The sequence below is a fragment of the Urocitellus parryii genome, chromosome 9 (genome assembly GCF_045843805.1).
Source record: "Urocitellus parryii isolate mUroPar1 chromosome 9, mUroPar1.hap1, whole genome shotgun sequence".
Lineage (NCBI taxonomy): Eukaryota > Metazoa > Chordata > Mammalia > Rodentia > Sciuridae > Urocitellus > Urocitellus parryii.
Window position 1 is genome coordinate 88,846,165 of NC_135539.1, and position 27,344 is coordinate 88,873,508.

General features: G+C 38.8%; 1 protein-coding gene across 1 annotated transcript in view; it reads right to left on the reverse strand.

Annotated features, from left to right (window-relative positions):
- The window catches only part of Pld5 (phospholipase D family member 5), a 398,582-nt gene that overhangs the window by 17,780 nt on the left and 353,458 nt on the right, over positions 1–27,344 (reverse strand). Inside the window, exon 6 of the mRNA XM_026390749.2 lies at positions 17,370–17,567. Coding sequence (XP_026246534.1) covers positions 17,370–17,567 — 198 coding nt within the window. The remainder of the gene's footprint in view (positions 1–17,369; positions 17,568–27,344) is intronic.

A 27,344-nucleotide genomic window follows, 5' to 3' on the forward strand; every position in this document is an offset into this window, starting at 1 on the left:
TAGAAAGATCCCTTGCAACTCTATTAAAAAAAAAAAAACCAAAAACCAAAAAAATCCCTTAATCTGAAAAAAGAAAGTATTTGATAAGCATTCCTCTAAACAAGATATTTTACAAATAGCTAGTAAGTCCCCCCAAAGATGCAAATAAATACCACAATGAGATTCAATTTCACACCCATTAAGAGGGCTAAAATAAGACATAAAAGTAATAAGGATATGGAGAAATTGAAATATTCATATATTGCTGGTGTGATTTTACAATGGTATAACCAGCTTGGAAAACTGTTTGGAAGTTTCTCAAAATGTTCAACATAAGTATCATAGTACACAGAAATTCCCTTCCTAAATATAAACCCCAAAGAATCGAAAATGGGTATTCATATACAGGAACGCCTTTGATTTATGCGTGTTGATCTTATATCCTGCCACTTTGCTGAATTCATTTATTAGCTCTAATAGCTTCTTTGTAGACCCTTTTGGGTCTGCTAGGTATAGAATCATATCATCTGCAAATAGTGATAATTTAAGTTCTTCTTTTCCTATTTTTATGCCTTTAATTTCTTTTGACTGTCTAATTGCTCTGGCCAGTGTTTCGAGGACTATGTTGAACAGAAGTGGTGAGAGAGGGCATCCCTGTCTTGTACCAGATCTTAGAGGGAATGCCTTCAATTTTTCTCCATTCAGAATGATGCTGGCCTGTGGCTTATCATAGATTGCTTTTACAATGTTGAGGTATGATCCTGTTATCCCTAATTTTTCTAGCGTTTTGAACATAAAGGGATGCTGTACTTTGTCAAATGCTTTTTCTGCATCTATTGAGATGATCATATGGTTCTTATTTTTAAGTCTATTGATGTGGTGAATAACATTTATTGATTTCCGTATATTAAACCAGCCTTGCATCCCAGGGATGAATCCTACTTGATCATGATGTATAATTTTTTTGATATGTATTTGAATCCGATTCGCCAGAATTTTATTGAGGATTTTTGCGTCAAGGTTCATTAGAGATATTGGTCTGTAGTTTTCCTTCTTTGATGTGTCTTTGTCTGGTTTCGGAATCAGGGTGATGTTGGCCTCGTAGAATGAATTTGGAAGTTCTCCCTCTTTTTCTATTTCCTGAAATAGCTTGAAAAGTATTTGTGTTAGTTCCTCTTTAAAGGTTTTGTAAAACTCTGCTGTATACCCATCCGGTCCTGGGCTTTTCTTAGTTGGTAATCTTTTGATGGTTTCTTCTATTTCCTCTATTGTTATTGGTCTGTTTAGGTTGTCTATATCCTCCTGGCTCAATCTGGGCAGATCATAGGACTCAAGGAATTTATCTATGCCTTCACTATCTTCTATTTTATTGGAGTATAAGGATTCAAAGTAATTTCTGATTATCTTCTGTATTTCTGAAGTGTCTGTTGTGATATTGTCTTTTTCATCCCGTATGCTAGTAATTTGGGTTCTCTCTCTTCTTCTCTTCGTTAGCATGGCTAAGGGTCTGTCAATTTTATTTATTTTTTCAAAGAACCAGCTTTTAGTTTTGTCAATTTTTTCAATTGTTTCTTTTGTTTCAATTTCATTAATTTCAGCTCTGATTTTAATTATTTCTTGCCTTCTACTTCTTTTGCTGTTGTTTTGCTCTTCTTTTTCTAGGATTTTGAGATGAAGTATGAGATCATTTATTTGTTGGTTTTTTCTTTTTTTGAGGAATGAACTCCAAGCAATGAATTTTCCTCTTAGAACTGCTTTCAATGTGTCCCATAGATTCCGATATGTTGTGTCTGTGTTTTCATTTAACTCTAGGAATTTTTTAATTTCCTCCTTGATGTCTTCTAAAACCCATTGATCACTCAGCAACCTATTGTTCATTCTCCAGGTGATGCTTGCTTTTTCCTTTCTTCTTTTATCATTGATTTTCAGTTTCATTCCATTATGATCAGATAAGATGCATGGTATTATCTCTACCCCTTTGTATTGTCTAAGAGTTGCCCTGTGACATAGTATATGGTCTATGAGCGACAAATCCTCTGAAACGGAAATGAGGACAACTACTCCATTCACAATATCCCCCCAAAAAATAAAATACTTGGGAATCAACCTAACAAAAGAGGTGAAAGATTTATACAATGAAAATTACAGAACCCTAAAGAAAGACATAGAAGAAGACCTTAGAAGATGGAAAAACATACCCTGCTCATGGATAGGCAGAACTAACATCATCAAAATGGCGATATTACCAAAAGTTCTCTATAAGTTCAATGCAATGCCAATCAAAATCCCAACAGCATATCTTGTAGAAATAGATAAAAGAATCATGAAATTCATATGGAATAATAAAAGACCCAGAATAGCAAAAACAATACTAAGCAGGAAGTGTGAATCAGGCGGTATAGCGATACCAGACTTCAAACTATACTACAGAGCAATAGTAACAAAAACAGCATGGTACTGGTACCAAAACAGGCGGGTGGACCAATGGTACAGAATAGAGGACACAGCAACCAATCCACAAAACTACAACTATCTTATTTTTGATAAAGGGGCTAAAAGCATGCAATGGAGGAAGGATAGCATCTTCAACAAATGGTGCTGGGAAAACTGGAAATCCATTTGCACCAAAATGAATCTGAATCCCTATCTCTCGCCGTGCACAAAAGTTAACTCAAAATGGATCAAGGAGCTTGATATTAAATCTGAGACACGGCATCTGATAGAAGAAAAAGTTGGTTATGATCTACACGCTGTGGGATCGGGCTCCAAATTCCTCAATAGGACACCCATAGCGCTAGAGTTAACAAATAGAATCAACAAATGGGACTTACTCAAACTAAAATGTTTTTTCTCAGCAAAAGAAACAATAAGAGAGATAAATAGGGAGCCTACATCCTGGGAACAAATCTTTACTCCACACACTTCAGATAGAGCCCTAATAACCAGAATATACAAAGAACTCAAAAAATTAGACAATAAGATAACAAATAACCCAATCAATAAATGGGCCAAGGACCTGAACAGACACTTCTCAGAGGAGGACATACAATCAATCAACAAGTACATGAAAAAATGCTCACCATCGCTAGCAGTCAGAGAAATGCAAATCAAAACTACCCTAAGATACCATCTCACTCCAGTAAGACTGGCAGCCATTAGGAAGTCAAACAACAACAAGTGCTGGAGAGGATGCGGGGAAAAGGGCACTCTTGTTCATTGCTGGTGGGACTGCAAATTGGTGCAGCCAATTTGGAAAGCAGTATGGAGATTTCTCGGAAAGCTGGGAATGGAACCACCATTTGACCCAGCTATTCCCCTTCTCGGTCTATTCCCTAAAGCCCTAACAAGAGCATGCTACAGGGACACTGCTACATCGATGTTCATAGCAGCTCAATTCACGATAGCAAGACTGTGGAACCAGCCTAGATGCCCTTCAATAGATGAATGGATAAAAAAAATGTGGCATTTATACACTATGGAGTATTACTCTGCATTAAAAAATGACAAAATTATAGAATTTGGAGGGAAATGGATGGCATTAGAGCAGATTATGCTAAGTGAAGCTAGTCAATCTTTAAAAAACAAATACCAAATGACTCCTTTGATATAAGGGGTGTAAACAAGGACAGGGTAGGGACGAAGAGCTTGAGAAGAATATTTACAGTAAACAGGGATGAGAGGTGGGAGGGAAAGGGAGTGAGAAGGGAAATTGCATGGAAATGGAAGGCGATCCTCAGGGTTATACAAAATGTCATATAAGAGGTAAGGAGGGGTAAGTCAAGAGAATACAAATGGAAGACATGATTTACAGTAGAAGGGGTAGAGAGAGAAAAGGGGAGGGGAGGGGAGGGGAGGGGAGGGGGGATAGTAGACAATAGGACAGACAGCAGAATACATCAGACACTAGAAAGGCAATATGTCAATCAATGGAAGGGTAACTGATGTGATACAGCAATTTGTATACGGGGTAAAAGCGGGAGTTCATAATCCACTTGAATCAAACCGTGTAATATGATGTATTAAGAACTATGTAATGTTATGAACGACCAATAAAAAAAAAAAAAAAAAAAAAAAAAAAAAAAAAAAAAAAAAAGAAAATTGGAAAAAAAAAAAAAAAAAAAAAAAAAAAAAAAAAAAAAAAAAGAAAATGGGTATTCAAATAAAAACTTGTACATGAAGGTTCATAGTGGCACTCTTCACCATAGCCAGAAGACAGAAACACCCAAATGTCCATCAACTGATAGATGCATGGACACAATATGGAATGTCCATACAATGAGCTATTATTTGAGCATAAAAAGAAATGAAAGAAGTAACGATCTACACCACAACATGGATGAACCTTGATAACATTATATTGGCTGAAAGAAACCAGTCACAAAAGACTGCATATTGTATCACTCCATTAAGAAGAAATGTTCAGGAAAAACAAGATCATAAAAAGAAAGTAGATTAGTGGTTGCCAGTGGTTGGGTGAAGAGAATAATGGAGAGCGGCTGCTAATGATTATGAGGCTTTTCTTTGTGGTGAAGAAAATGTTCTGAAGTTATAATGATGGAGATGATTGAAGAACTTTGTGACTATACTAAAACCATTGAATGGTATACTTTAAAAGGGTGGATTTTGTGATGAATTAATTATATCTCAATAAAGCTGTTAAAATATAATTAATAATACACACTAGAAGTTCTAACAAAGAATATGGTATTTTTTTGACAGCAGCACTGAGTTTTATTCAACTTCTGTCCTCTCACTAAATATATCTTAGTATACATGACTGATGTGTGAATGAACTGAACAATAAACAACAAGACATAACAACAATAAACAATAAACAACAAGATAGATGATAGATATCATCTATCAGCTAGATCAATAAAAGTACATCTTGAACTAACTAGTCTTTGTCCTGGAAAGCAAGTGCATAATTTTAAGGGCTCTAAAAATATATCTACAACACAAAATCTCAGCCATCCATTATTTCTATCGTGGGATTTCATTTTATACGTATATATGTATATATATTTAATAGAATTATCTGGCCCTAAGTTATCATAAATTACATGGTTAAATCTAACCAAGGACCTGTTTGTGGTCCATGAGAAAATTAGATATAATCCATATTTATATTATAACTTAAAATTTATATTTAGATATTTTATCAATTATCTAAAGTTTATTTGGGGGATGATTATTTTTGAGATCTTCAAATTTTTTTTGTGTGTGTATGTGCAACTTAGTGTTGGCACAGTCAGTTTATAAACATAGACTATTTTGAGATGTTTTACAACAGGAGCTCTCTCTGGCTCTTTGTTGTCATGTCCTATTGTGGTGATGTTCTGCCTCACCTCAGGCCCAGAGCCATGGAGCTGGCCGTCTATGGACAGAGACCTCTGATACGGCGAAGGGTAGACTCCCAGTGAAAGGGCTGGCTCAGTGTTGAGACTGATGGCATGGCCAGGAACCTACTGGACAGCACCACACATATGGTCATGGTGGACACCTGGAATACACCCTTCTCTTCTTGCCAACCTCATCAAGAGATTCTTCAATATTTTATGGTACCAATTTCTGACCACTGAAGGGAAGGTCAGGAAGAAGTTGCCAGATGGCTCTGGGAGTCCCAGAGCTTCAGAGATTCTAGGGATGGAAGGTACAAGAAGTCTCCTGTCCTAATCTGAGTATTTCTTATTTTTTGTGTGCACTTCACCTTGTAAACAGAACCCAAAGATAAGAGCAATTCCACATGGGTGCACTACACTTTTATGTAAGTAGCATCCCTGAGATTTCACATCTCCACTACCCAAATCTCAAGTGTTTCCTCTTCGCGACCTTCAGCTGTGACCAGGAGGAGCTGTTTGATGGGGAGGTGCATGACATGTGGTGAGGCACCCAGCCACTGAGGCAGGCAAGCCCACCCCTGCCACTGGCCCATCTCTTGTTTCCCTGCACCTGAGATTATGGAGATGAAGCCACAGAACCCCCTGCAATCTCCAATGACTTGCAGAGGTGTCTTCTCCAACAGCTGCAACCCACCATCCCTACACACTTCAGATAGGGGCCTGAAGATCAGGAAAAGGATTTCTGCTGGCCAACACCAGCTGAAAGTGAATCAAGTCTACATTGGTTCAAGGGGAGCACCTCTGTCTATACTATGCCAATGGGAACAAGTCCCTGTCTATATTGGCTTAAGGAAAGTGAGTGCCCATCTACCCTGACTCAAGGTAAGTGAGTATATACTGTGAGCAGTAGAATGAGGCACAGTGGTCCAAGACTTGGAGAGGATGGCTGCTGGGCTCTGGCCCTTGCTCTGAGGCCTCTATATCTCTCTCTCTCTCTCAAAACAAAACAAAACAAAACAAAACAAAAAAAAAAAAAAATAAAAAGCCTCCCAAAATAGAACAAACAGAAACACAAAAAACTACCTTTAAAAAAATCTCTGAAATATCAATTTTATTATACAATTTGTGAAAAAAAAGAAATTCAGAATAAATTTCTCCCAAAGCATTGAAGAAAGGACAAAGAGCAGGACAGGGGGAAGTGTCCCAGGGGAAAGTCTCTATGATGTGTTTCACAGGCAAAAGCTTCTCTGATGTGCTTCACTGTTGGGAGCAGAGGACTCCTGGTGGAGGTACATGCCCTCCTGCCTGGAATCCTCCCAGAGATGCCAGAGCCAGTTGGCACACCTCTTCCCACAGCATGATGTCATCATCCATGGAGCTGGGGATCTTCTGGCTATCTGTCGGTTCTGTCTGTCTGGGCTCCACATTTCCACTGGAGTTGCTCTGTTTCTGGACAGTGGTCCACTCTGTTTCTGGATATCATGGTATACAGCAGAGTTGCTGGATGCATTTGGCAATTCTTGTCCTTAGTCTTTTCTAACCCCAGTTGCTGTCTTGGGGTTGTCCTGTGGAGGTCCCTTGGGAGGATGAGCAGCAGGGCACAGGGTGAGGCTGGGAGGTTAAGCTGGGAGGGGGTGTGTTCTCATGGAGGAAGCAGAGAGGGATGGCGGGCACGCTGGCACTTCTAGCAGCCTTCTGCTGGGACTGCCTGGCTTCCTAGGCTGCTGCTGCTCACAGGGCAAGGGAAAGGCTCACGCCAACACTTCTTGGGGCAGACCCTGGGAAGATCTGCAGGGCCTGGGCCATCCTTGGGCTTCAACTGGAGTGCACAGGCCTCCTCCTGGGTTTTCTGGTGCTCGAGTATGCAGTATGTCACCATCATCTCATCAAATTTGCGACTCACCATAGATACCCTGGTGTTATAGGGGTGGTAACCCCTGTTGATCATCATGTTCATAATTGTGGGATCCAGGAGTTTGGTGAGTACCTCACTAGGAGGGCTAGATGAAGCTTCATTGCCCTGGCTCAGCCATAGGTGCCCCACTACCTGGCCTATGGAGGGCCTTTGTGTGGGATCCACCATTAGATCTCATGGATGAGGCTCTGCACTCCCTCAGAGACCTGCGGGGGAAGGCCCTAGGCTGCCTCCTTGATTGGCTTCTTCAGCTGCCTAATGCTGCTGGCTGCACCCTGGGCCTCTCCCTGTGAGCATTATTCTATGCTCACTCAGGCTCCAGACATCTGCTGCCCACGGACACTCTCAGAGTCATTGTAGAGGAGAGTGCCAAAGAACCTCTTCAGCTTCTTCCCAGCTGTGAATCTGGTGCTCAGGCCAAAGTTGATGAGTTTGACATTGCCGATGGCATCCACCACGACATTCTCCAGCTTCAGGTCCAGGTGCACAATCCCCTTCTGATGGCAGTACTTCAAAGTCCACGAGATTTGCCTGAATAGTCTATGGGCCTCCTCCTCCAGCATGCCATCAGTTTCAAGGATGAGATCCCACAGTTGTCCTCCACTTGCATGCTCCATGATAAGGTAGATATATATGTTCATGGGTCTTGATGACCTGGAAGAGCTAGATCATGTTTTGGTGATCCAAGGTGGCCATCAACTCTGGTTCAGAGAGGATGGGAAGCTCGAGGTTACTTTTACCAAGACCTTCACTGAAACCTCTGTCCAGGCAGTTGGATGGCAGGCAGGTTTCACCTGGGTGAAGCTCCCTGCCCCAGCGTCCTGCAGGACCATAAAATGGCCCATGAAGGCAGGTTCAGAGCAGGAGCTCTGCCTCTGCAGCACTACACTGCTCTGACTACTCTCATTGCTCATCCTGAGCCTGATCAAGTGTGCTAGCTAAAAAATAAGAATAATAAACCAAAACAAAAAAACTAGAAAACAAAAACAAAAACAAAAAGATAGGAAAAAAAAAAAACCCAATATCCAAAGACCACGATCACCAGCCACCAACCACCAAACACCAACCACCACCAAATGTGCTGCCGCGGAGTATATGACATGTCACCACCAAGAGCTTCCTGTACTTTTGGACAAAAAACCCAGCTGTAGCCACTCTCTTATATTCTGCAGTTTGAAATTCCCTCACAATGGCTCCTTTTGAAGTTGGAGCAAGAAATGACCCGGTCATATCTGGGCATGATCTCCCCCAGTGGTCACCTCACTTTTGGGCCTTCAAGACCTTTCCCAATTTCATAATAAGAATTAGAAAGGACTGTGGAAGGTTTTTGGCTTTAGTGGGTTATGGGTACCGATATTTACTTGTTTAGAAATTAAAATTTGTAGGATACTCAGCAGTCTTTTCATTTGAATCTGAAAATCTGTAATATCTTTGTGGCTTTGAAAGACCTCATCCTATGTACATGCTTCGTTGCTGCCCTGAACTGAGCAGATTTCCTCCACTGGACCCTTATCCCATGAGGGACTACCTCCCCTTGGCAGAGCAATGGAGTCAGCCATCCAGGAACTGAGTCTTCTGTTAGCTCCAGAGAAGCTTTTCTTCCTACAAGTTGTTCTTGGTGGGTAAAAAGAAATAAAACTGATAAACCTTTAGCCACCTTAATGAAAAGAAGGAGACTGAAAACTCAAATTACTAAAATTCGTGTTAAAAAAGGGAAATGTCATGACAGACACGATTGAAATACAGAAGATAATTAGAAACTACTTTGAAAATTTGTACTCCAGTAAAAATAGAAAATCCCAAAGACACCAGCAAATTTCTAGAGGCACATATAATCTGATAAAACGGAACCAGGAGGACATACACAATTTAAACAGAACAATTTCAAGCAAGGAAATAGAAGACACCATCAAAAGCCTACCAACCAAGAAAAGCCCAGGACCAGATGAATTCTCAGCCGAGTTCTACAAGATCTTCAGAGAAGAATTAACACCAATAGTCCTCAATTTATTCCATGAAATAGGTGTGGAGGGAACCCTTTCAAACTCATTCTATGAAGCTAGAATTACCCTAATACCAAAACCAGAAAAAGACAAATCAAGGAAAGAAAACTTCAGACCAATATCTCTGATAAACATAGATACAAAAATTCTCAATAAAATTGTGGCAAATTGCACACAAAAATATATCAAAAAGATAGTGCACCACAATCAAGTGGGGTTCAACCCAAGGATATAAGGTTGGTTCAACATACAGGAATCAATAGACATAATACATATCAATAGACTTAAAGACAAGAATCATATGATTATCTCGATAGATGCTGAGAAAGCACTTGGCAAAATATAGCACCTCTTCGTGTTCGAAACACTGGCAAAACTAGGGAGAGAAGGAATATACCTCAACATTATAAAAGCTATCAATGCTAAGCCCAAGGCCAACATCATTCTAAATGGAGAAAAACTGAAAACATTCCCTCTAAAAAAGGAACAAGACAGGGATGACCTCTTTCACCACTGCTATTCAACACAGTCTTGAAAACTCTAACTAAAGCAATCAGACAGATGAAAGAAATTGAAGTGATAAGCATAGGAAAAGAAGAACTCAAACTATCACTATTTGGTGATATGATTCTATATTTAGAAGATCCAAACAATTCCATCAGAAAACTTCTAGATTTAATAAATGAATTCAGCAAAGTAGCAGGATATAAAATCAATACCCGTAAATCAAATGCCTTTCTATACATAAGTGATGAATCCACTGCAAGAGAAATCTTCAGAATTTGTCCCATTCACAATAGCCTCAAAAAAAAAAAAAAAAAAAAAACAACAACCTTTGGAATCAATCTAACAAAAGAGTTAAAGACTTCTACAATGAAATCTACAGAACATTAAAGAAAGAAATTGAAGAAGACCTTAGAAGATGGGAAGATCTCCCATGTTCTTGTATAGGCAAAATTAATATAATAAAAATGGCCATACTAAAATTGCTATACAGATTTAATACAATTCCTATTAAAATCCCAATAACGTTCTTCATAGAACTAAAGAAAGCAGTTATGAAATTCATTTGGAAAAATAAGAGACCCAGAATAGCTAAGGCAGTTCTTAAACAAGAAGAGTGAGGCAGCAGGTATCACAATACCAGACCTTAAACTACACTATAGAGCAATAGTAACAAAAATGGCATGGTATTGTACTAAAATAGACTTGTAGACCAATGGTACAAAATAGAAGACACAGAGACAAACCCACATAAATACAGCTAAATCATACTAGGCTCCAAAAACATACATTGGAGAAAGATAGCCTATTCAACAAATGATGCTGGGAAAACTGGAAATCCATATGTAGCAAATGAAATTAAACCTCTATCTCTCACCCTGCACAAAAATCAACTCAAAGTGGGTCAAAGACTTAGGCATTGGAACTATTAACCACTTCTATTAGGCACTGCCTAATAGAAGAAAAAGTAGGCCCAAATCTTCATCATGTTGGCTAAGGGTCTGACTTCCTGAACAAGATTCTGAAACCACAAGAAGTAAATCAAGAATCAATAAATGGATAGATTCAAACTAAAAAAAGTTTCTTCTCAGAAAAGGAAACAATGTGATGAGAGAGCCTACAGATTGTCAAAAAAATCTTTACCCCATGCACCTCAGCAGAGCACTAATCTCCAGGATATATAAAGAACTCAAAAAACTTAAAACCAAAAAAACAAATAACCCAATCAATAAATAGGCTAAGGAATTTAACAGACAATTCACAGAAGAAGAACTACACTCGATCAACAAATACATGAAAAAAATTCAACATCTCTAGTAATTAGAGAAATGCAAATCAAAACTACTCTAAGATTTCATTTCACATCAGTCATAATGGCAGTTATCAAGAATACAAACAATTATAAGTGTTGGAGAGGATGTGTGTGGGGGAAAGTATACTCTTACATTGCTGGTGGGACTGCAAATTGGTGTAACTACTTTGGAAAGTAGTGTGGAATTTCTCATAAAAATTGGAATGGGACCACCATTTGACCTAGCTATCCCAGTTTATACCCAAGGGACTTAAAATCAGTATACTATAGTGACTCAGTCACATCAGTGTTTATAGCAGTTCAATTCACAATAGCTAAACTATGCAACCAATCTAGATGCCCTTCAACAGATGAATTGACAAAGAAAATATGGTACACATACACAATGGAATAATACTCAGCCTTAAAGAAGAATGAAATTATGGTATTTGTAGGTAAATAGATGGAACTAGAGAATACCATGCTAAGTGAAATAAACCAGTTTTCCCAAAACCAAAAGCTGAATGTTTTCTCTGATAAGCAGATGCTGATCCATAGTTGGGCGGGGGGATAGGGAAGAATGAAGGAACTTTTGTTTGTGTAGAAGGGAGTAAGGGAAGGGGTGGGGTTGTGGAGATAGGAAAGATGATAGACTGAGACAGACATTATTACCCTATATACATGTATGATTACATTAATGGAGTGACTCTGCTCCATGTACAGTCAGAGGAATAAGAAGTTGTGCTCCATTTGTGTATAAAATGTCAAGATTTATTCTACTGTAAAATAAATTAATAAATATATTTTTAAAAAGTTGTTTTACAACAAATACATTGAGCTTAAATAATTTTTTTCTTGTTATTTGTCATATGCTACTGAAAAAACTATGTGCATTCTAGAAACTTTCATTAATATTACTACTAATAAATTCAATCCAACATTTATTGCTGCTTTTAGAGAGGACTCAGGTGAAATGCTGGGAATACCAATGACAAAGAGAATGTGGCATATCATCTTCCGAACCTTATAAATTAGTGGGAAAAATGATGATAAGCACATAGCAATAAAAATGTGATATTTTAAAATAGAGGTGAGATCAAGGAGCTCAATTTCAATAGCAGAAGTTTTCTGACTTTAAAAAAAATCTGTAAAGTTTTATAACTCTTAAAAATGACTTTCAATCAATATCTGTTGAATTAAAACTTAGTTTAATAAGAAATAGAAAACAATAGATTAAAATAAATAAATGAAAATAGAAAATAAAAGCATTGCATAGTTTGAGAGATTACCTGAGTAAATGTTTTACAACTCAATGTGTGGCTAACTCTTTTAATAAAAAACAACTTCTAAATTTGTCCTAGAATACAACAGAAGCTTTTAACTTCTATAAATTTTATTAAAGACCTGAGGCCACTTAACTCCTTATCTTTTTAAGGGTAAAAATCTAAATTTATGCAACAACCTGATTCACTTATTTCTAAGATTCAAATTTTAAATTCAAAATCCAGTGATTATCCAAAATATGTTCATTCCAGCTATGTCTTGTTGCTTCTATTCTGTTCTGCTGGTCTGCTTGCTTGGGGCATCATTTCACCCTGTTTCCTTTCGCTGTTCATATATGAGCTGATCTTCTGCTCTTACATACAGGCTCTTGAGACAAATGAAATGTGTATATGAGATAGTTTTGTTAGTACAAGGCCCTATGCAATATGCTACTTGCTACTGCCATTCTTGACCTCCACATTAACATTAAAAAAAAGAAAAAAACAAAAGGTCTTAAAGTTCTATTTGATGAAAATCCTTCATAGTCCATTTTCTACTATTCATATTTATGTGAATTTGTGATTTAAGACAAACAACTTTAACTTCCTTTTCCCTTCTAGCACTACCTTTGTAAATGTTTGGATTGTGATTTCATGAGAACAGGCAAAAAGCATATAATTCACTCTTCAATAAAATGCTCTTTATTTATATAAAAGTGGTTGGCATAAAAGCACTGATATCAATCAAGGGAGAAAAGGCAGCACAATATTAAATTGGGATCACAGTTTGGAGAAGTTTCTTGGAGTATCAGGATCAATTTAGAAGTCTGATTCAAAGTCAGACTTCTAAGATCTCACCCCAGATGGATGAGAGTGGAGTGGATCAGTTCCTGGGTGGGGGAGGAGGGATTGTCAATCTCCATTTAAACGGGCTCTCTAGCTGATTCTTAGGTACACTGAAGTTTGAGTATCTATCTTTGCTGTGTGCTTCCCATGTCTCTGCAGGATAGCTGTGGAGTGTGGGCAGTAGTGTGGTGGCCCAGGGAGGTAATGATGGCAGGGGAAGGGGGAGTTGTTGGTTTTCAATGGAGTTGAAATGAAGATCTAGAAGCGGAGTGTAAGAAGCCTTGACCTGCTAAGTGGACCTCTTGTCTTCCAGCTCCAATAAAATTCAGTAGTTCTGCTTTTGTCTTTTTTACACACCAGGATTCCCTTGGATTTATCAAAAAGTTCTTCTGAAGGCATCGATAAATTCCTTAAGACATATGAACTACCCAGATTGAGTCAGGAAGATATAAACAACCTAAACAGACCAATATCAAGTGAGGAAATAGAAGAAGCCATCAAAAGATTACCAACCAAGAAAAGCCCAGGACCGGATGGATATACAGCAGAGTTTTACAAGAACTTTAAAGAAGAACTAATACCAATACTCTACAATCTATTTCAGGAGATAGAAAAAGAGGGAGAACTTCCAAATTCATTCTATGAGGCCAATATCACCCTGATTCCCAAACCAGATAAAGACACCTCAAAGAAAGAAAACTACAGACCAATATCGCTAATGAATTTAGATGCAAAAATCCTCAATAAAATTCTGGCAAATCGTATACAAAAACATATCAAAAAGATCATGCACCATGATCAAGTAGGATTCATCCCTGGGATGCAAGGCTGGTTCAATATACGGAAATCAATAAATGTTATTCACCACATCAATAGACTTAAAGATAAGAACCATATGATCATCTCGATAGATGCAGAAAAAGCATTCGACAAAGTACAGCATCCCTTTATGTTCAAAACATTAGAAAAACTAGGGATAACAGGAACTTACCTCAACATTGTAAAAGCTATCTATGCTAAGCCTCAGGCTAGCATCATTCTAAATGGAAAAAAACTGAAGGCATTCCCTCTAAAATCTGGAACAAGACAGGGATGCCCTCTATCACCACTTCTATTCAATATAGTTCTCGAAACACTGGCCAGAGCAATTAGACAGACAAAAGTAATTAAAGGCATTAAAATAGGAAAAGAAGAACTTAAATTATCACTATTTGTGGATGATATGATTTTATACCTAGAAGACCCAAAAGGGTCTACAAAGAAACTACTAGAGCTAATAAATGAATTCAGCAAAGTGGCAGGATATAAAATCAACACGCATAAATCAAAAGCATTCCTGTATATCAGTGACAAATCTTCTGAACTGGAAATGAGGAAAACCACCCCATTCACAATATCCTCAAAAAAAAAAAATACTTGGGAATCAACCTAACAAAAGAGGTGAAAGATTTATACAATGAAAACTACAGAACCCTAAAGAGAGAAATAGAAGAAGATCTTAGAAGATGGAAAAATATATCCTGTTCATGGATAGGCAGAACTAACATCATCAAAATGGCGATATTACCAAAAGTTCTCTATAGGTTCAATGTGATGCCAATCAAAATCCCAACAGCATTTCTTATAGAAATAGATAAAGCAATCATGAAATTCATATGGAAAAATAAAAGACCCAGAATAGCAAAAGCAATTCTAAGCAGGAAGTGTGAATCAGGAGGTGTAGCGATACCAGATTTCAAACTGTACTACAGAGCAATAGTAACAAAAACAGCATGGTACTGGTACCAAAACAGGCGGGTGGACCAATGGTATAGAATAGAGGACACAGAGACCAATCCACAAAATTACAACTATCTTATATTTGATAAAGGGGCTAAAAGCATGCAATGGAGGAAGGATAGCATCTTCAACAAATGGTGCTGGGAAAACTGGAAATCCATGTGAAACAAAATGAAACTGAATCCCTTTCTCTTGCCATGCACAAAAGTTAACTCAAAATGGATCAAGGATCTTGCTATCAAATCAGAGACTATGCGTCTGATAGAAGAAAAGGTTGGCTCCGATCTACATATTGTGGGGTCGGGCTCCAAATTCCTTAATAGGACACCCATAGCACAAGAGTTAATAACTAGAATCAACAAATGGGTCTTACTTAAACTAAAAAATTTTTTCTCAGCAAGAGAAACAATAAGAGAGGTAAATAGGGAGCCTACATCATGGGAACAAATGTTTACTCCTCACACTTCAGATAGAGCCCTAATATCCAGAGTATACAAAGAACTCAAAAAAATTAAACAATAAGAACACAAATAACCCAATCAGCAAATGGGCCAAAGATCTGAACAGACACTTCTCAGAGGAGGACATACAATCAATCAACAAGTACATGAAAAAATGCTCACCATCTCTATCAGTCAGAGAGATGCAAATCAAAACCACCCTAAGATACCATCTCACTCCAGTAAGATTGGCAGCCATTATGAAGTCAAACAACAACAAGTGCTGGCGAGGATGTGGGGAAAAGGGTACTCTTGTACGTTGCTGGTGGGACTGCCAATTGGTGCAGCTAATATGGAAAGCAGTATGGAGATTCCTGGGAAAGCTGGGAATGGAACCACCATTTGACCCAGCTATTGCCCTTCTAGGACTATTCCCTGAAGACCTTAAAAGAGGGTACTACAGGGATACTGCCACATCGATGTTCATAGCAGCACAATTCACAATAGCTAGACTGTGGAAACAACCCCGATGCCCCTCAATAGATGAATGGATAAAAAAAATGTGGCATTTATACACAATGGAGTACTATGCAGCACTAAAAAATGACAAAATCATGGAATTTGCAGGGAAATGGATGGCATTAGAGCAGATTATGCTAAGTGAAGCTAGCCAATCCCTAAAAAACAAATGCCAAATGTCTTCTTTGATATAATGAGAGCAACCAAGAACAGAGCAGGGAGGAAGAGCAGGAGGAAAAGATTAACATTAAATAGAGTCATGAGGTGGGAGGGAAAGGGAGAGAAAAGGGAAATTGCAAGGAAATGGAAGGAGACCCTCATTGTTATACAAAATTACATATAAGAGGTTGTGAGAGGAATGGGAAAAAATAAGGAGAGAAATGAATTATAGTAGATGGGGTAGAGAGAGAAGATGGGAGGGGAGGGGAGGGGGAATAGTAGAGGATAGGAAAGGTAGCAGAATACAACAGTTACTATTATGGCATTAGGTAAAAATGTGGATGTGTAACCGATGTGATTCTGCAATCTTTGTAATGTTTTGAATAACCAATAAAATAATAATAATAATAATAATAATAATAATAATAATGGAATCATTTTGTTAGGGGAATAGTGAAGATTTACTTCTAATTCAAGCACTGTCCTTTTTGTTTTTTTTCCATAACCCAATAACCTTTTTGGAACTCCACAATGATACTGGATCTTTGAAAATTTTATTTATCTGTATGAAACAAATGGAAAGATTTGTTTAATTAAAGAATAATTAAACAATATTTAAAAATAGAGATGTTCATACATCTTGAGTGCCAGGATGAGCCTTCTATAGTAATAATCTTTTTTTCAGTATTTAGTAATGAAAGTTATTAATGCATTAATGGTAAGACATTTCTGGTTTAATATAAATTTGAGGATGTTTTCTAGTTGTGCATGAATGCTGGCAACTTAGTAAAGTTTTGACAATTGTTTAAATATGTCATGTTAAACTTACATTTAAAAAAGCTGGTAAACTGGGTGTTTGTCATTTGCTTAAAAGAAAGAAAATAAATGTGAATGTGTTTGGTGTAAAAAAAAAAAAGTTCTTCTGATAAAACATCTAAAAATAATTTAAACAGGGCATGGAAAACAGGCTAATCAGCTTTAGTGTCAAAAGACCAAAATGGACTTCCTATGTGTGGACATCTTTATTTGTAGAATACTCACAATTGCATGTCTACCTTATGGAATGACTGTGGGTACCAAATCAGGCAACCCAAAGTATCAGAAACCAGGAATGATTATTAAGATGTGTTATTGTTATTACTGGGGACAGCATGTGACAGAGGGTACGAGAGGACACATTTGAACTCCTCGAGGGATGCAGTAGAACTAATCTAATTCTTTTTTGTTCAATGTAAGATCACACTGAAACATTCACACTTAATAAAGAGCCTTTAGAGGAAGAAAGAGAGGGAAGCGGGGGGCAGGGGGAGAAAGAGGGCAGACAACTCACCGACACAAATGCTTGAGATTTGGTGTCGTTCAGCTGAAGTTGCAATTTCTTTTCATTGTCGTAGACTCCATAGAGCCTCTTGGACCAGGTCTGAGGTACTCTGCTTTTGAATTTTAATGAACTATATAAAGCAAATATCCTTTGTAAATCTAGGACCAGGCAGCTGCAGTTGTAGAAGATGACACCAAGCTCTTTCATCTGTGAAATTAAAATTGAAAGCATCAATGCCATGTGTACCTGATGGTGTTATTTTCAGATAAAAATTGCCTACAAATGCAGAAGCAGTGACATCTTTTTTTCTTGCATTTGTTGTTACACAGAAGTATGTAGCTGTTGTTAACTTTATGGTATATAGAAGAGATATGTTATCAAAATGCTGACGTAATTAAGTAGAACTTTGGGGTGCCTTTTGCATTTTGGCTTTACAGATAATTTCCCCACATCTATCTATATTTTTCATATTGGCTCTTCAGATTTGTTTTCTTGACACTTTTTTTTTTTTTGGTATAGATCCTTAAATTGTGCAGCAAGACATAGGGTTACTGTTAATTGCAATCTAACACAATGGTTAGAATCATGGATTCTGGAGTTGCAATGCCTGGACTTAGGTTGTTGCTTCACAATGTTATAGTTGTGTGACTTTGTTTTTTTTTTTTTTTTTCTTTTTAAAAAAATTTATTTATTTTAATCAGGTATATATGACAGCAGAATGCATTTTGATTTATTGTACACAATTGCAGCACAACTTTTCATTTCAGTGGTTGTTCATGATGTGGCCTTGCACCGTATATGCAGTCACACATGTACCTAGGGTAATGATGTCCATCTCATTCCACCATCTCTCCTGCCTTCATGCACCCTCCCCGCCCTCCATCCCCTTTGCCCAATCACAGTTCCTCCATTTTTCCCATGCCTCCCCTCTCCCCATTATGCATCAGCATCCACTTATCAGAGAGAACTTTTGGCCTTTGATTTTTTTGAGATTGGCTTACTTTGCTTAGCATAATAATCTCCAACTCCATCCATTGACCTACAAATGCCATAATTTTATTCTCTTTTAATGCTGAGTAATATTTTATTATGTATATATACCACAGTTCTTTTATCTATTCTTCAATTGAGGGTCATCTAGCTTGCTTCCACAATTTCACTATTGTGAATTGAACTGCTATAAACATTCATGTAGCTGCATTACTATAAGCATGCTGTTTTTAAGTTCTTTGGGTATAGACCGAGGAGTGGCATAGCTGGGTCAAATGGTGGTTTTATTCCAAGTTTTCTTTTTTTTTTTTTTTTTTGTTTTTTTTTTTTTTTTTATTGGTCGTTCATAACATTACATAGTTCTTAATACATCATATTACACGGTTTGATTCAAGTGGATTATGAACTCCCGCTTTTACCCCGTATACAAATTGCTGTATCACATCAGTTACCCTTCCATTGATTGACATATTGCCTTTCTAGTGTCTGATGTATTCTGCTGTCTGTCCTATTGTCTACTATCCCCCCTCCCCTCCCCTCCCCTCCCCTCCCCTTTTCTCTCTCTACCCCTTCTACTGTAAATCATGTCTTCCATTTGTATTCTCTTGACTTACCCCTCCTTACCTCTTATATGACATTTTGTATAACCCTGAGGATCGCCTTCCATTTCCATGCAATTTCCCTTCTCACTCCCTTTCCCTCCCACCTCTCATCCCTGTTTACTGTAAATATTCTTCTCAAGCTCTTCGTCCCTACCCTGTCCTTGTTTACACCCCTTATATCAAAGGAGTCATTTGGTATTTGTTTTTTAAAGATTGACTAGCTTCACTTAGCATAATCTGCTCTAATGCCATCCATTTCCCTCCAAATTCTATAATTTTGTCATTTTTTAATGCAGAGTAATACTCCATAGTGTATAAATGCCACATTTTTTTTATCCATTCATCTATTGAAGGGCATCTAGGCTGGTTCCACAGTCTTGCTATCGTGAATTGAGCTGCTATGAACATCGATGTAGCAGTGTCCCTGTAGCATGCTCTTGTTAGGGCTTTAGGGAATAGACCGAGAAGGGGAATAGCTGGGTCAAATGGTGGTTCCATTCCCAGCTTTCCGAGAAATCTCCATACTGCTTTCCAAATTGGCTGCACCAATTTGCAGTCCCACCAGCAATGAACAAGAGTGCCCTTTTCCCCGCATCCTCTCCAGCACTTATTGTTGTTTGACTTCCTAATGGCTGCCAGTCTTACTGGAGTGAGATGGTATCTTAGGGTAGTTTTGATTTGCATTTCTCTGACTGCTAGCGATGGTGAGCATTTTTTCATGTACTTGTTGATTGATTGTATGTCCTCCTCTGAGAAGTGTCTGTTCAGGTCCTTGGCCCATTTATTGATTGGGTTATTTGTTATCTTATTGTCTAATTTTTTGAGTTCTTTGTATATTCTGGTTATTAGGGCTCTATCTGAAGTGTGTGGAGTAAAGATTTGTTCCCAGGATGTAGGCTCCCTATTTATCTCTCTTATTGTTTCTTTTGCTGAGAAAAAACTTTTTAGTTTGAGTAAGTCCCATTTGTTGATTCTATTTGTTAACTCTAGCGCTATGGGTGTCCTATTGAGGAATTTGGAGCCCGATCCCACAGCGTGTAGATCATAACCAACTTTTTCTTCTATCAGATGCCGTGTCTCTGATTTAATATCAAGCTCCTTGATCCATTTTGAGTTAACTTTTGTGCACGGCGAGAGATAGGGATTCAGATTCATTTTGGTGCAAATGGATTTCCAGTTTTCCCAGCACCATTTGTTGAAGATGCTATCCTTCCTCCATTGCATGCTTTTAGCCCCTTTATCAAAAATAAGATAGTTGTAGTTTTGTGGATTAGTTACTGTGTCCTCTATTCTGTACCAAGTTGTGTGACTTTGGACAATCTAGTAATCTGTGGATGTTGGTGTCTTATTCCATAACGTGGAGATGAAGTACTTATTTCATATAGTTGTTATGAGATTTAAGATGGTTAATACGCATAAGGAGGTTAGAATATAAAAGTTGCAATTATCATTCTTATTAACATTGCACAAGCCTCAAGAGTAATAGCCCAATAGAACCTTGCAACAAGGAGCCCTTAGAGATTATTTTGTCAACCTCCCTCAATGCATGCATGAGGAAAGGAAGGGTCTTAAAGGTAAATAAAAATAAGTTAGAGATCTATTCAATGGTAAATTAAAAATCTGCAGGTTTTCTGACTCCTGATCCAATATGCCCAGGAACATAGCTGTACTGGACTCATCTGAGTCCAGTATGACTTTGTAAAAATCACAAATGTTTTCTGATTTAGTCAAAGAAAGTGACAAAGTTGAATTTTCATTAGGAAAGAACAGCCCACAAATATGTATCAGTTTCTATCAGAAATGACTTGATCACTCAGCATGGGGTTTGTTAAGGGAGACCTTGGTTTTTGAGGAATCTGGGGTCCACTGATATTAAACTCCTTTATGACCCCCTCTTCCAGCCCCTACTCTAGATGCTTAACTGGGGTAATAGGAGAGGTCACCCACTAGGTAAGAGCCTGTGTCACCTTGACCTGGGAACTCTCCAGTACAACATACCATGGTGGTCTTTCCATATTCATCTGGACTGGTCCTGCCACTATTTTTTTCCAGCTCTACGGTAATCACAAAATAGATGGACATAAGTTATTTTAACCCACTGATGGCTTTTTAAATATCCTCTCTAATGCAAAAAATGAAACAATGAGCATCTCTACATATATCTTGGTGCACGTGTGCAAGTATTTCTTTAGCATAGATTCCTAGAATTGGAAGGACAAACACATGAAGGACAATGAGAGGCTGAGGAAATGAAAGGGGACAGAGTGGGAGAGCCTATCAGTAGGTACAAAAGCACTGATTCTGGGGGTGATCCAGTCAGAGCTGTGTGGCTTGAAGATGAACTCCAGGAAGAGCTCTGGAGCAGGAAGGGGAGAATGTGCGTGTGTAAATATTCTTTTCTAATGGCAGGGGGTAGGACTGGAGGCACAGGGATGTTGAATCCTCAGGAGCTTTTGTGCTGGGACCAGCAGTTTGATATTTATACTGAAGGTCACTTGGAGGCAGGGAGTGAGGGAAGGGCATCACCAAGCTATGAACTGGAAAGGTCACCTTTGGCTTTGGTATGGAGAAGAGAGGGGAAGGATGAGGGCAGCTGGGGACAGGGCATTCAGATCCCCAGCCTTGGCAGTGGCTAAAGGAGAGACTTACACATTCCTTTCTTTTTTTCCCCCACTGAATCAAAAGTAGAAAATTTATTGAAAATTGAGGAAAATCAAACAGAAAAATAACCTCAAACAAGTAACAAAGCAAAGACTAAAAGGAAATAAGAGGAAAAAATACTTAAATTAAGACAAAGCTCCAAACTATTTCAAAATGATGAAATTGTATTGGATATGGTATCTAAAAGATGCAGGTAGGGGATGAAGATCTGATGTGTGTGTGGCTGTCAGCAGAGGACTGTGGGAAAATCCTTGTGGGAGAGCCAAGGTCCTTCATTCCTGGAGATGCAGGCAGCTGCTGCACTGGGTTGTAGACCAAGAGCCCCATGAATTAGGAAAGATAGTGATAAAATTGGCTAGGGGCAGGGGCAGCATCAAGGGAAGGAAATGCACCCAGGAACACTCATTCCACTCCTAGACTGGAGACCCAGACACTCCTAGGTGACTCAAATGACAGGTGGGGACATCAATTAGATGGAATAGTGGCCAGAGTGAGGACCTGTGGAGCCTGTGGAATGGGGCAGGTGCAGAACCCCCATCCACTCAGAAATCTCCTGGACCTGATTTGTCTGGTCTTCAAGGTCACCTTCCTCAGGCTCTGCAGTGCAGAGTCTCTTCAAGGCAGCTTCTAGTTCCTCATCCTCTCCCCTAAGGGGCCAGGCACTCTCCTGGGCACCGCCACGGAGGTTCCCACAGGCCTGGGCCTGAATGGAGAACCTTCTGGGTCTTCTGGGCTGTGGTAGTGGATAGCTTTGCAGGATGGGCATGTACAACAGAAGCTAGACCAGGATGGGCCTGCCCAGGTTGAGTGTGCCCAGGTTGAGTGTGCCCAGGATGAGCCGGCTGAGGCGTCGTGCAAATGGCTGATAGCCTGGTTCAGGGTTTGGGTATATCTTCTGTTGCACCCTAAACCAATTCTTCACATGTGGTTCCTCTAGGGCAAGGCAGGAGGCCAGGGCCACCAGGGTACCGTGGGATGGAAAGGGGTCCCTCAGGAAGTGTGCCTCCAGCTCCCGCATCTGCTGCTTGCTGAGGATCAAAATAGACCAATCTGAGGCCGACGGGCCCAGCATATTGCGAAGGCTTTCGATCTCATCCATGGCAGCGGAGGCTCCATTCAGTGGAATGGGACCGAGACTTACACATTCTTATATGTTCTCTAATCTCACAGATTTACAGAATTTGCCTATAATAACTTCTAATGAGGGTCAGCGTTGTAGCTCAGTGGTAGTGCACTTGCCCAGAACGCATGAGGCACTGGGTTCCATCCTTAGCACCACATAAAAATAAATAAATAAAATAAAGGTATTGTGTCCACCTACAACTAAAATAAATATTTAAAAAATAACTTCTAAGAAGACTAATCTCATTTCAGGTTAATGATCCTGTTGTCTGTCGAGTCTCTGATGACAGGGCCTGGAGTATATTAGAATCTGCATCAGGACTTTTCACTTTGAGCTTTCTCCCAAGTTGAATCAATGCTGCGACCTTATCTTCTTCAATGGAACCTGGAGCACTTTATTGTTTCTCAACTTTTCTATCAGGTTAGCCTTTATCCCTGGGCTCTGGGCCTGGTGATGGGGATGGGGACAGAGAAGCGGAGATTGGCTTCTGTGTGGGTAAGTAGCTGTCCCACAGGCTGAGCCTCCCTAACATCTTTTCTGTGCCTCACAGGAAATTTGGGCTGATGATCTTGTTCTTCTGACCTTGCCCAAGGCCACTGTCAGGAAAAAAGCAAATGAAAAACCTGGACTCTAAGCCCCCAAATGCTGGTTGAATCCTTAGGTCTTTCACCAGCCAAATACAGGGCCTTAGAGAAGTCAACTGACTTCCTAGACTCTTGATCTAAGCAATGAAGGGTTTGGTTCGTAGTCTACATGGTCTTCCAGCCTGGCCATCTTTGAACACAAGCTGAGAGCTGTCCTTGGTAAACAACTTCCTGTTCAGTTTCCAACTACTTCTCCCTCCTTGATCTTACTCTCTAATACTGTCCAGAGAACTTTCATCAGGACCAGCTCCTTTTTGCTTCTCCAATGTGGCTGGTGACACCCTGGGGTTTGAAAGTCAGACAATGTAGATTGGCATCTTGGCTCTATTCCTTGCTTATTGAATAGCCTTGAGTAAGTTACTTAACTCTTAAATTTCAGTTCATCTGAATAAGTTTTACTGTTAGAATTTAATAACAATAATTTTGACAAATAGTATCAATTGGCACTCAACGATCAGTATCAATGCAGGCTTTAGATCAACGAGCCAACTGTTCTCTCTGCATGCTTCCTGCACCTATTAATCATTTGGTGCAGAGCTCAATACAGTCTTGTCATTGATTAGAGGAACTGCCTTAAAAACTCAACATTATCCAAGCCTGAGTGTAGCCAGAAAAAGAATACCATGAGAGTCAAAATCCAGGGAATCATTTGACTTTTGGGGCTAAAAGGCAAACTCAGTGGCTGTGAGTTTTACAAAGGTCAGATCTCTTTGGTATTTTTTTGTTTTGCTACATGAAACCTTTGGTATTTCCGTAGTTATCTGCTCATGCATAGCCAACATGCATGTTTGCAATTTTCTGTTCAAAGTTTGAATAAGAAGGTGATACATCCCTATCATCTACTTCTTTCCTCAGAATACTTGTCCCCTAATCTGTGCATGGGGGGCAGGGTCATGCCCTCCCTGCTGTGGCTGGAGATGGATCAAAGCCAACAACAGTGGCTGTGGAGCAAAGCAGCTGTCCTGACTGGCCACTGTTGTCTTTTCTACCAACATGTAGAATAATACCACACAAAGCAGCCAAAGTAGTACTGAAAGATCTCCATATATGAAGAAAAATAGCTTCTCTGAAAAATTCTTATTTTGAAAATTGATACCCAGAAGGATGCCAGGGTGGTGACTCGCACAGCTGTAAACATAGAAAAAAGAGAGACCAGTCTGACCTAATTAGGACACGGCAAGTCCTCTCCTGGAGCAAGCTCTGAAGACACCAACTCCACCCTGGCCACTTCCTTCATCTATAAATAGGTATACATCAGAGGATTTTCAAGAAGAATAAATAAAAAGGTGCAGGTCAAACATCAAGCTTCTGGCTCAAACAGCAATAGCTACAGCCATACCAAGGTCCACCATCTTTCTTCTACCTTTCAAGGATTCTTCTACTACACCATTGCTTTAAAGAGTTGATTTGCTGAACCAGATATTGCGCAATCCTTTATCGACAAAAAAATTCACTTTAATCACTAACATGACATTTCTGTCACAAATGTGAGAGGACAAAATTCATTAATCACAGACCATTTGTGGCTAGACTGAATGGGTCCCAGAATGGTTACAACAGATTGACTATTTGAGGCGTATGAAATATGACATTTCCACTTCATTCTCCAGTTCAGCTCTACTGGTCATGCACTTCAGTGTTTAGCAGATGATGATGATGGGGTGGCATAAACAGCACAGTAGAGGGGACAAATAGGGGATGGTGAAACAACAATGTGTTACTCAATGTTTTGCTAGGGTAGTGCATACAGAAGAACACAGGGAAAGTGACTAGTTTGTAGCAAGATCACAGGCTGCCTTAAAGGTCTGTTGAAAGGTCTCTGGGGGGACAATAAAGTAGCTGAAGATTTGGGGTAGGGGAGAGACAAAGTAGAGTAGTTCTACTAGTCTTATGGGAACTTCTCTTCTGGGGTTTCAAATCTGGACATGCAGAGCATTTATGAAAGACCCTAGTCTCATAAAGGAAGACCAAGTAGAGGGGAAAGGATGACCTTCTTTGTGGCTTTTCTGCAATACCTGAGCCTGTGGAATGCACTGTCTAGAACTTTTTGGTCAAATGCCCCTTGAAGACACTCAAATTTGGAACCAGGTTAAGAATAAAAAATAAAAGCATCTGGTCATTGGGCTTCCAGGGAATTTATCAACTGAAATAATTGTTTAAAAAGAATTTGATATTTAAAACAATAACTAGATGCTGGCTTTGGGAATCAAGTGGCTCAAGACATTATTAGTTCTATTTAATGAATGGGAGCCAACAAATGTTCTTTCTTCATGAAAAGTTAATTTTTATCAAATAAAAAATGCACATACTTAAAAAGATAAAAATAATGTAAAAGACCATAATGAACGTAGAACACCGATAACTCTGTCACATACTAGGACACTATTAACTCTTTGTTGAAGGAGCGTATATCTTCTCTTCAGATCCAAGACATGACCAAAATGTTTGTTCTAGGACAATTATAATCATAGTTTAAATTATGTCTATATTGCAGATAGATCTATACTGATATCTCATCTACATCTAAAACTATATCCAGATCTATATCAATATTTATTTTCTTACCTGTATCTATTTCTATATCTACATCTATGTTCATATCCAGATCTATGTCTATATCTGTTTACACCTATATTATTTCCATACCCAGAACTTCATATATATATGAATATAAAGAAATATGGGCTGGGATTGTGGCTCAATGGTAGAGCGCTCATCTAGCACATGTGAGGCCCTGGGTTTGATTCTCGGCACCACATAAAAATAAATAAATAAAATAGAGGTTAAAAAAAGAAAAAAATATATGTATACTCATATATATATATATATATATATATATATATATATATATATATATGAAGAAATGCAAACAAAAACTATGAAGTTATAAATATAAGGTGTTCATCAGAACAGGACATGTTTTGAAGTAATGTTTTAGTTTCCATTTTAGAGATAATCACTGAGGCCATGGTCACTAATCTTGCCCTAGTAAGAATTGTGAATTCATAGTAGAACTCATATGTGAACCCAGTTTGCTTTGACTCCTTAGTCTCTTTCCACTGCTCCACTTGCCTTCACTCCTCATATCTTTGGGAGAGTTCTCTTAGCATATTCTACCATACCAGATGCAGACATTTTTTAAAAGAGGGATTGATTTGCCCTATTAATCTCAGAACACTTTCTTTCTCAAAGGTGGCTAGAACTAGAAGACTGGACATTCTTAACTAGAGATTTTTTTTCTATGCTTACATGTGACTACTTGAACAAAAGCCAATTTCCAACAAAAGCATGGAAGAAGGACCAATGATGCCATTGAATTAATACATGTCTAGGTCATATTGTACTCAGGGTCCAACGGAAGTCAACAGACAACAACGTTCTCAAGACTCATGCAATTCTCTCCATAGAATATGCCAGGAAGCTCAGCTGGATTTTCCTGGCTCCCCGTTAAACCATTTCACTGACACAGTTAGACTAGAACATTGACATCAGACTGCACCACTCTGTGACCACCCACGATGGGTCCAGAGAAAAGCAAGACACATTGTAATTCTGAGTGAACACAGACAAAAATATTAATGTTCTTTAAGTTACAAAAGTGGCCAACTATCCTCCAGCTTGGCTAATAAAAGAGACTGCTGTTTATTTACTAACTACTGCTTAGCTTCACTCCATTCTTACCTCTATACGGAGAAAATCTGTTAAGGTAGTCAATCATAGGATTGTCCCTACTTCCTGACAACATCCAATACTGAACAAGGCCCTTCTTTTTTAGACGTTCCCTCAAATCATCTTATACAAGTATAGACCTCATAATTTATTTTTAAACCTACTTTCTGAGACACTCCTTATTATAATAAGATGCATGTTCAGTCTCTCTATTCTCACTGGCCTCTGGCTAGAGGGTGATGACTCCACCTTATCCCTCTACATCTAGGGTTGTGAGGTCACTGATGGTCAGTGT